This window comes from Panthera uncia (assembly GCF_023721935.1).
Source record: "Panthera uncia isolate 11264 chromosome D3 unlocalized genomic scaffold, Puncia_PCG_1.0 HiC_scaffold_8, whole genome shotgun sequence".
Taxonomy (NCBI): Eukaryota; Metazoa; Chordata; class Mammalia; order Carnivora; family Felidae; genus Panthera; species Panthera uncia.
The window spans coordinates 18,724,291-18,735,911 of NW_026057586.1; the positions used below are offsets into that span (position 1 = coordinate 18,724,291).

General features: G+C 34.4%; 1 protein-coding gene across 2 annotated transcripts in view; it reads left to right on the top strand.

Annotated features, from left to right (window-relative positions):
* Positions 1–9,810, top strand: part of TXNL1 (thioredoxin like 1) — a 33,063-nt gene extending 23,253 nt beyond the window's left edge. The window contains exons 6-9 of one of the 2 annotated variants that reach the window (XM_049619911.1): positions 2–174; positions 3,365–3,469; positions 8,214–8,256; positions 9,647–9,810. In XM_049619911.1, the coding sequence (XP_049475868.1) occupies positions 2–174; positions 3,365–3,469; positions 8,214–8,252 (317 nt within the window). In that variant the 3' untranslated portion in view covers positions 8,253–8,256; positions 9,647–9,810. The remainder of the gene's footprint in view (position 1; positions 175–3,364; positions 3,470–8,213; positions 8,257–9,646) is intronic. The other variant, XM_049619912.1, reaches the window with a different exon arrangement.
* The last annotated feature ends 1,811 nt before the right edge of the window (positions 9,811–11,621 follow it).

Below are 11,621 nucleotides of genomic sequence, written 5' to 3' on the forward strand. Positions count from 1 at the left end.
GGTCAGGGTCCTAAATATGTAAAAATTTTTATCAATCTACCCCGATCTATGGATTTTGAAGAAGCAGAAAGAAGTGAACCAACTCAAGCTCTGGAACTAACAGAGGATGATATTAAAGAAGATGGTATTGTCCCACTTCGTTACGTTAAATTTCAGAATGTTAACAGTGTAACTGTAAGTAGTATTTGAACTATATTTAATGGGTGTTTGGGTGACAGTTCATGCTATCTTCACTATCCTGGGTGATTCTAAATGATCCTTGAAGGTAGTTTTTTGTCCTCTTGATTTGAAATGAGTGAAAAAATTTGAAATGAGTAATATAATTGAGCTAATTAAATTTTCTTCTTTTAATTTATCTGTGTGTTCTGAAAAGGAAGGACAGGTTGATTTTTTTTTTTTTTTTAATTTGTGAATATGTCAGTTACTTTGTATATTTGGCAGTTCTTATTAAAAGTTTGTTATAGACCATTTAGACTTAAACTGAAGATATTTGTACATAATCTTTCATACCTGGTAATGAGTGATGATTCAGTTGTAAAATCCAATTTACTTTTCTAGAACATACAGTTTTTAATAGTGTAGTGGTCATGATCTCAATACAGATGATTTTTTAAAAAGATACTTTTACATTACCTTAATTTACATTAAGTCAACTGCTTCTTAGCAGTTATTAATTCTTTTGTGAATTATTGTAACGAAACCCAGCATATGTTCTCCCAGCCACCTCCTTCTCCCTCCCAGCCCAGTCTTTCAGAGCAGGGAGTAGGAGGGTTAAAGGAGAATAGTGGAATGAATACCTATAAAAACAGTGGGAACCAGCACAGAGTCACTGAGAGCAAGTCGGGCCAAATTAATGTAATTTTCTTGATTTAATGAAATGATTCTGGTTTTTGTAAATTAGAAGAATGCTATAATGTGTTCATTTTAGGAGGTTTTCACTGGAGTTTCACAGAATGTTCTTAGTAGTAAGATGAAGGAAGGATTATCATTGAGATTTCAATATTTGGAATATTTTATTCAAATGAAATCGAAGAAAATGATTATATTAAACTAGAATATTGGTTATCAGATATTTTCCTGACCTACATTTGTACCATTAATACAATACCTGTTGCTTTATTTAGTGATAGAAGGGAGGCATTTGTTTATTGGAAAAGCCCTTTCAACCCAAACATCCCAACCTAATCTCTGTCATTGAGAATCGCTATACATAGTTATCTTGTGATAGGCTCAAGTCTTTATGTACTGTGTCCTATCTCAATCAGACATGCTTATCAGTTTTTTGGTGATGAAATTGAAATCAAAATGACAGTTTTGATTGGAAAGGCTAAAGTAAGATGAATTTTAAAAGCAGTGAATATGAACTGTTGTGCCTTATAAGATTCAAAGAGCATTACAAGTAAATGGAGAGCTGGTTTAATAGTTTACCTATTTTAGTCTTGGAATTTTTTTTTTTAAACATTTATTTGTTTTTGAGCGAGAACACAAGTGGGGGAAGGGCAGAGACAGGGCGACAGAGGACTCGAAGCAGGCTCTGCACAGACAGCACAGAGCCCGATGTGGGGCCCAAACTCATTAAGTTGAGCTCATGACCTGAGTCAAAGTCAGATGCTCAACCAACTGAGCCACCCAGGTGCCCCTATAGTCTTGGAATTTTTAATTGATAAGCTTGGTTTGAGATGAATCTCTGCTTGCCTATAAATACCAAAAACTGATTAATTCCATCAGAGAATGAAAGAAATATGTTGTCTAAATCAAGAGAGGCAAAATTCTTTTCCTTTTTTTAATGTTTTATTTATTTATTTTAGAGAGAGAACCCACACCTGTGTGTGAGCAGGGGAAGAGCAGAAAGGGGGGTGGGGAGAGAATCCTAAGCAGGCTCTATGCTGTTAGCACAGAGACCGACACGGGGCTCAGTCTCCATGAACCATGAGGTCATGATGAGCCGAAATCAAGAGTCAGATGCTAAATTGACTGAGCTACCTAGGTGTACCTAGAGAGGCAATATTCTTAAGTAGACGGCATCTAGAGTAATGTGTTTTTTAAAAAAATACTACTTGGCAATGAGAAAGAATGAAATCTTCATTTGCAACAACGTGGATGGAACTGGAGGGTATCATGCTAAGTGAAATACGTCAGAGAAAGTTATCATGTTTTCACTCATGTGGAATTTGAGAAACTTAACAGAAGACCATGGAGAAAGGAAGGGGAGAAAATAATTTCAAACAGAGAGGGAGGCAAACCATAAAAAACTCTTAAATATGGAGAACAGACTGAGGGTTGATGGGGGTGGTGAGGAGAGAGGGGAAAATGAGTGGCAGTGATGGGCATTGAGGGAGGGCACTTATTGGGATGAGCACTGGTGTTGTATGTAAGCAGTGAATCATGGGAATCTACTCCTGAAACGAAGAGCACACTGTGTACACTGTATGTTAGATAACTTGACAATAAGTTATATTTAGAAAAAAAAGAAAAAAACTCCAGCTTAGCCATTCAAACACACACACACACACACACACACACACACACACACACACACACAAAGAAAATCCAATATATTGACAAAGTTGAAAAAGGATCTGAGTAAAGCTGCTGTCTACTATCATGCTGAAGGGAGTTTTTAAATAGAAAGTATAAAGAGTCGGGGTGCCTGGTGGCTCAGTTGGTTAAGCAGCCAACTCTGGATTTTGGCCCATGTCATGATCTCACGATTCGTGAGTTTGAGCCCCGTGTCGGGCTCTGTGCTGACAGCACGGAGCCTGCTTGGGATTTCCCTCTCTCTCTGCCCCTCCCTTGCTCTCTCTCTCTCTCTCTCTCTCAAATAAATTAATTAAAAAATGTAAAGAGTCAAGCTTAATAAAATATGCAGGCTATAATATAGTGTAATTTTAGGAGCAGATTTCCAATATTTTTTCTTTTAATATTTTAGGAAATAGAATGAATGGATGAGTATCAGAAAATAGCTGCAGAGACTTTCCTCAGTCAGAAACTAATTTTCATAAAATTTCAACAGCAGTCTGTCCTCTGTAATGAATTTCATACTCTTTCATCATTCTCTCTAAAGAGTTTAAGTGTGACTCCTCCACACCATGACACTAACTTAACTTATCAGGAACTTCTATATGTGGGTGTCTTGCTGTGACATCCTGGAGAAGGTGAGGCCAGCAGGGCAAACAGTGGAATTCGTAGTCCCACAGGAGTAGTAGTCTAAGTGTAGTTTGGATTAGTCCTTCCAAGAGTGGGAGGTATTTTTATTAATAATCTAACAAAACCAGTTAAATTTAAAGCATGTATATGAAAAAAGGATTGCAATCATTAATATAAAAAATCTTTTTTTTTTTTTTTTTTTTTTGGTTGGGGGTAGATATTTGTTCAGTCCAATCAAGGTGAAGAGGAAACAACAAGAATTTCATATTTTACTTTTATTGGTACACCAGTCCAGGCAACAAATATGAATGACTTCAAACGAGTAAGTTTATTTAATTGGTATTTAGGGAAAGTAAAAATATAATTTTAAAGAAATAATTTCATTAAGATGAAAATCATACCATGTCATGATATTTGGGGTTAAACTAGAACAGTAGGTTCTTCTAATCACATTTTTGATATCTAACTAAAGGATATTTCTAATAAAATTAAGTCCTACTGATACAGTATGTATTAGTAAATGGTATCCAAATAAGAGGGTGAAAATATTTCCTGAACATAGCATACTGTACAGAACTGTTGAATCTAATATAACATTGTGTATCAGCCATACTTCATATTAAGATCCCTAACTGTAATGAAGTAAAAGATAAATAAAAGGAAATTAATTTAAACCTAAACCAAACTAAATAAATGTTTGGTTATAGAAAGTAGTTAGGAATAATGTCAAAATAGGAGTAAGTTAAAATCATTATTATAAGTGAATTTTTGAGAATTTTGCTGATATTAAGATTTTGATTATATAGTTTCTGATGAAAACATTTAAAATCACGTGAATAATTTTAATCAAAAAGTTTTACTACACTGGGATGCTTTTAAACCTGTGCGCTGAAGACCACGTTGCATAAGCAAATAAATTTTCAGTGAACAGGCAGATTGTATATGTATGTATGTGTGTATGTTTTTGTTTTATTTTGTGAACGCAGTCCTAAGGTTTGCAAAGAATTTGGAACATGTATGGGACTCTTAGGAATGAGAACATTTTGTACATTCGTGGAACTGCTGCTACTTGCTTCCTTAGGGTGACTCCTAAGATCTTACAACCACAGATCAGGGCAGTGCCACCGAGAGCTTGATCAGAACAGAACCCCGTAGCCGTACACAGATTAAGTGCAGCAGCACAGGAGATGGAGGTATCACTGTGTTTCCGATGGATCCTTGGCAGCCGTCTAGAAGGGGAAGTGAGTGTAAGGAGGTCGTTATATGACAGGAGGTTTCCCCAGGACTGCCAGTGCCTGGAGGAAGAGGTGTTCTGCTGAACGATTTCGACTCGTGATTGGGGACCTGAAGCCATGGGGCACCCTGAAAACTCTTATTCTTTTTGATGGGATCTACAGATCTAATTTTAATTCAGTTACAGAAAAATTCATGAAACTGCGTCATTGTGGATAAGCTTATAAAATTGTATGCCGTTTTTACAAAATTGATAACCTTGACCATAGATCTTTTAACTGGTCATTTTCGACTACTATATCTTCCTATCTCATAACATAATTAACTTTTGGGAGCTGTAGGACACTTATGTACTTAGACCTGTCGTGTCAGATGTTTGACATATGTGTAATGACAGGTCAGAAGAAGCAGAGATGAGATTAAACATCTACATTTTATGATATGAGATACGCTGTACTGGGAAAATGTGTGAGCACCAAAGACATTTTGGCTGCCTGCTTTGTTACTTTGCCTGTTTGGATTAAATGCCATTGGATTTGGCTTTAACTGCCTTGCATAGTTTGTTTTTAGCTTAATTCCTTCGTAAGATCTACTCTAAGCCATATTATTTCCTCATACCATTAATTCAGTTCAGGTTCCCTGCTTTTCACCTCAGCTCATGCTATTTGATTTCTGTTTTTTTCTATAAGTAACCACTGCTCCATCTTGACCATCTTCTTACCAGCCTGCCCTTCAGTCAAGTTTTCTAATGTGCATTAATAGTTGTCCATCTGAGAATCTGTCTCCACTTGTTTGGTTTTAACATCCTCCCTTTCCTAATATCCTCCCTCTCCTATGCCTTCTAGCCTGGTTCCTCTCTCTCTCTCTCTCTTTTGACTTACCAGACTACATGTTTTGGACTGTCTTTAGGCTAGCAAAGGTGTTAGATTTTTCTTGCTTGAGAGTATTTGTGTTTGTTATGTAATTTGGCTATGTGTTCATTTAGCTAAATACCTTATAGCCTTATTTAACGTTACTGTAGAGCAGTAGTTCTCAAACTTTTTGGTGTCAGGACCCTTTTACACTATTAAGTATTATTGAGGACCAGAAAGAGCTTTTGTTAATGTAGGCTATATCTAATATTTACCCTTTAAGAAACTGAAACTGAGAAATTTAAAAATTATTTATTTATAAATAATAAACTCATTATGTGTTAACACATATAATATTTTTAAGTTACATATTTTCCAAAATAAAAACCAATTTAGCAAGAAGAGCATTGTTTTCTGCTTTACAAATTTTTTTATCATCTGGCTTCATAGACCCCTCTCATTCTCTGCCTATTTCTCCATTTAGTCAGGTTTGCCACGACAGGTCATGTAGCCTCTGGAAAACTCCATTGTACGCTTGTAACACAATGAGAGTTAAGAAGGCAAATAACAATTTAGCATTATTTTGAAAATAGTGTTGACTTTGAACACTCCCTGAAAGGGTCTCGGGGACCATCAGCCTAGATTGCACCGAGAACCGCTTCGAGAATAATTTAATACTGTCATGGACTCCTTTCTTGGTGTTTGTCCCTTGCTTTTAATGTTTGATAAATTTGAATTGGTTGAACGATTTTCTTATTTGTGTATATTAATATTACATTTCCTTTTAATAGTTTCTGAATGAGACTTGTGTCATTCATTGAATTGTTCCTCAAAAGTAAGCTAATATTTCAGTGCTTTTGGCATGATGCTAGGACAACATCAGTGTAGGAAAATTGCAATAAAATTTGGCCATTTTAGATTTTGTCTTGATGAGTCGCTTACTAAAAATTGCAAGTGACTTTTGTTTCTAGAAAAGGAAATGGTAGATACATGGTATAGTACTTGTCCATGTAGTACTACTCCACGTGTGATCATAGTCCCTGTCATAGCGAGTTTATATTCTTAAAGGAGAATGCACGAACATTTGAAAAGTTAATCAAAATTAATCAAAGCTTAAGTTCAAGTCTCTTCCTGTACAGAATAGTCTCATACTTTCCTAGCCCAGTGATACTTCCTCTTTCCCAAGAATGTCTAGGAAAGGAATGAGAATGTTTTGTGGAGGAAGAGGGTCTTGAACTAAACTGGGAGTAGATATGGATAGAGGAAAAGATAGCAGTGGGCACTCCAGGGAGAATGGAAAATAAGAATTTGGGCATGAAAATGGAAAGGTGCAGGACTTTGTTTAGGCAGTCTGAATTTCAAAGGGATTACATATAGTAATTAGAATTTAAAATTTCAAAATAGATTTGGCATGTATTTTTATCAGCACAGAGAGGAACGTTTTGATACTTTGTGTAGTGAAAAGAGCTACATAAAATGGTTTAAGGAATGATAAAATAGAATTGTTTTGCATTTTCAGTTTACATTTTTATGTTGTGTGAGTTGTTTCTAGATAATTTTAGTTTTCAGAGTGTCATTGATCTTCTCCTTATGTCCCTAAGATGACAGAAGCTAAGGTAATACTGATGAATCTTGGATGTTGGATAGAAATCTTAGACCACCTTGCATGTTATTACAACTTTAAAGGTTATACTTGTAGGATATTGTAGACTAGCACACATCTCCCACTTGTCTGTTTTTGGCTATTATAGGCATTGTACACACATTATAATATGCACTTGGGCTATTTGTTGTTGTAAATGGATTTTTTGTGTTGCAGCATGAAAAGCTTGCCATCTTAATTGGAAGTAGATATTTTCTTTACTAAACTATGCTCTATACATGGATTGCTTTATTTTAATACAAAAGTAATAACATATAAGCGGACAAAATGAGCAAAATTGAAGGGGCTTCTGCTTCTTAGGGAATGAGGTGCATGTGAAAAGCAGAGAAGGTTTTCTATCACTGTAATAAAAATAGACTTCTAAACTGGCCATTCACCGTATCAGCTATTTTTGTAACATTTCTGTCTGTTTATTTTTCAGCTTTTTTAATGCAACTCAAATGAACTAAAAACAGAAGATTTTTAAAAATGAAGTAATATAAAGATTGACCTTATCTCACCCTACTCCCCTCCTTGCTTCTCTGCTCATCCATATAGCACCTGTCTGCTCTCACCCTTCCCATGTTCTCGCCATTGTTGGTGCAAGATTTCTACAGCTTCCATCATCTGGATCAGCCTTCTTGTTACCTAGATTTCCTCAACCATCTCTTTCTTCAAGTCTTATTCTAGCCATGCTCTGTTGGCCTTCTGTTTTGGTTTTTATTTTGGGCTTGCAACTAGGTGCTTTAATTTCATTATTATACCATGTTGCTCCCCTGACTTTTACTTTTTTTACTTTCTCCTATCTCATATTTCATTTTTGTACTACATTTTGAGAAATAATATTGCAATAAAATGTTGTTAGTAATGCTTTCAGACTTAACTAGTAGTTGGTTGTTTTAATCCAATCTAAGGTTTAAATTTTATTTTTTGGGAACTGTAGAATCATTTTGAAAATCAAATAAGAATAGTTTCATATGTTTCTTTTATACTAGTACTAGCATAATATATTGATTAGTATAATAGGTTGCTTGTCTTTACCCAATGGAACTGTAGCCCCAAAGGCTTTTTGCTGGGTAATTATGGGCACGTTCTCTGCTTTGCCAACCCAAGTGAGCTCAAGGCGTTGAAAGATGGACTGAATGTTAGGCTGGGTTAAACTATTCACATAGAAGATCAATGGACTCTTTACTGAATAAATATTTTCGACACCTAATTTTGATGTACCTAGACTATTGTTTGAGGTGTAATATAAACACTTAAAAATGAATAAAAGAGCTTCTTTATGTTTTGGGGTGAGAAAATCCATATTGGAATGCTGAATTTCTTCTTTTTTACAGAGAATACACATTGGCAAGTTGAGAGTTATCAACCTGTGAAACAGTATGCAGATTTGTGTCTTCCACTGTATCACATCTGCTAAAATTTTAATTTTTAATATTAGTTGTTTTTGTTTTCTTTTGCTTAATCTAATAGCTCTGTGTTTTGTGTGTTCCCCAGTGATAATGATGATCAGTAATGCTTTCAGTGTTTATATGCTTAAATTCATTTGTGATACAGATAGTGCAAGCTCCCCTTCTTTCTTAAGAAGGCTCCCCTTGGCCCTGAATTTTTTTTACTCTTATCCACATACTTTTACGAGACTGTCTCTTTAGCATTTTTGTGGCTTTTTAGGCTAACACATGGTTTTTGTAGATCAGAGAGGAGATCTTTTAAAGTAATAAAAGTGGTTTTCCTCAAGGTCAGGAAAAGAGCATGTTTAACATCATATGATTGAGAATGAAGTGGGTTTTTATAATCTTCTCTCATGAATGACATTGACCCAGCCATGTTCCATTTTAGACCAGGCATGTACAGAAGACCTTTATGAATTTTGCTTGATTCAGACTACCGTTTGGAACAGAATCAATTTAAAATATGAAAATTACACTTATAAATGTACATAGAAATCTTGTATACAAATATATACTCAATAGCTTGCAATTGCATTCCTTCAGTGGCGTTTCTGCTATGAGAATACATTATCTAATGATAAATTACAGGTTTTAAGTAAATTATTTGCTTAAAACTTAGTTGTAGAACTTTCCCACAGAGGTTTTGTTTGCTAGCACTGTTGGTAGAAACCTAGTTTATTCTTACATTTTTATGCTTCCACATTTGTAGCAAGTAGGCCCTCCAGTAGAGAATTTTCCTAATAATTGACAGAAACAAGATTTATTCTTTATGTTTTTTATAGTACATTTGTGGCAGCCAGGGTTTTTTTAAAAATAGAAACTAGGCAAAACTAGCCATTTTTAATCTGTTTTCATTGCAAATCTACATATTGAGAGAAAGTCTAGAAACCTGTCATCTTGGGCATTCAGACATAAGTTTAGCATACTCTTTTAATTCTAGAGTATTTTGTGATCGACATTTGATTTCTAATTGCCTAAAAATAGGTTGCCAAATATAGTTCACTCATAAAGCATCATCCTTTTATTAACTTCTCTAAACTGTCAACCTTGTTTTGAAAAATTGCATTACTTTTCCTTTAAACAGTGTGGGAAACCAAAATAGCCTGCATGTGTTTTATTTTTAATTCCTTGAGGCTGGGAGGAAAGGGACGGTCACAGTGTGCTTCAAACAATGAAAATACACTGCATGCCAAAATAAAATGGAGGGACAAAAATTAATACCAGGTTTTAAAGATGATTACCTGTTAGTAATATTTTGAAAATAACACATACTTCTAAATGAATAAGATGTACATGTAAAGTTATTTTTGTTTTTCTAGGTAGTTGGCAAAAAAGGAGAAAGCCACTAAGGTACAAAAGACACTGGAAGAGCATATTGCAATCAGATCTACAGCTCCTGGATAATTGCTTGATTCTCGCCAGAGACTGTCAATATTCCCTTCATTGCCATTACCAATAAATCATTGCTTTTGTTCGGATGGTATCACTAGTGTTTTTATTGTAATCTTGATACATGGAGTTGTAAATAAAAGTCACTACTTTTGCCAAGCTTAATTTTTGTCATTTTAAATAAGTATTTTCTCTTTTCATTTATTTGAAAATTGGCACACTTCTGATTTTAGAAGGGACTTACGTGTCTGCTAGTATATTGATTGAAAGCTAGTTTCTTTCTATAGGGGAGCAAGACTGTTTTATTAGGGAATTAAGGAGTACATGTGTGCTCATGTACACACACAGCAAGTAATTTTGATAAATGGACTTAGAACAGCTAAGTATGGTAAAATGAGTACTAACTCATGTTTATTAAACATTTGAGTATCTGAGCCATAGAAATTGCTCAAGTTAAAACCTACTAGAAATAAGTTTAATGAGATTTAACTGTTCTCACCTAAAACTGTTAATGGGACCACAGATTTTAATCCCTTCTGGATGACCTTTAAAAATTTGAGTCAGCCATTTTCTTTACTAATAGAGGTATGTTGAAATCTGACCATGGGGGAAAATACAGTACTGTGAGTTCATGCAGCAACAGGAATTAATGTTTTTAATCAAGTATTTATTAACTACAAAAAAGTGTGTTAATATACAGAGAATGGGATCGAAGGTTGTAAGTGAATTGGCCAAATAATACGTTTGAAAGGTGTTTCACAAAAGGCTAGCAAAACAAAACATGTTATACTACTTTTTTTATGTATTAAAACTAATCTAGAAAGTATGGTACATTTAATATTTTAATTTCTCTGTTTTTAAAATTAAATTTTAATTTTAACTTCTGAATATTAAAAATTCAAATGTTTGAAAAGAGTACATAGACTATTAATTTTGATTCAGTTAATACCTTTGAGGGCATTTTTGTCTAGAAATATGGTTCAGATAGCATTTTGCCTTTGGGAGACCAATGTATACATGTTTATGAAAAAATTATGCAGAAGTTTTGTGTTAAAACAGTCACTTTCTAAAACCCCAGTGTCATTAGATAGTGTTTAGTTCCTTTGTATGTAAGCACATTAACTGGTCTGTGGTAATGTCTATATATCTTATGTACTCATAGTTATTACATTGCCTTGAGCTGAGTAGGGAAAGTGCAAGAAATAAAAGTTTATAACATTCCTTAATATAGAGCATCTCAGATTAATCACGTCTGAAATTAGAGATACGATTAAGAACAAGTTTTGTTTGACATTTTGTATACTTTTTTGGGTAATTGTTAAAGTGCCTCATCTTAAGTATTGCTGACCTCATCATCCTGTTTATACTTGACAGTTTGAAAACCCAGTGAAAGTAATTTCATATTTGTAAAGGATTGGGATCAGATTTACGTTGTTTGTGTGATTCTTCTATAACAACTGGTTGCATTATACAAACATTCCATGATTATTCAAATTGTAAATAGTGAAAAATGAATGTTTGTAGGTAACTATAACATTTCACTATGGGAAGTTTTACAAATAAACATACGTAGTTGACATTACTTAAATCACCAAGCTGAAATGCTATTTTCTCCTAAAACAGTATGTGTGTGTGTGTATACACACACGTATATACATATATATTACATATATATACACTGAATTTTGCAGATGAATAAAAGGAGCATTTGAAAAATGTAACGCTAGTTATTTTAACCAAAACCATCCCTGAGATAGTGTTTTCTAGAAAACTAATATTAGGTTTATTATTTTTTTTTAAAGATTTACCTGTTTTCAGAGAGAATGCCTGAGTGGGGGAGGGGCAGAGAGAGAGAGAATCCCAAGGAGACTCTGTGCTGTCAGCACAGAGTCCGATGCAGGGCTT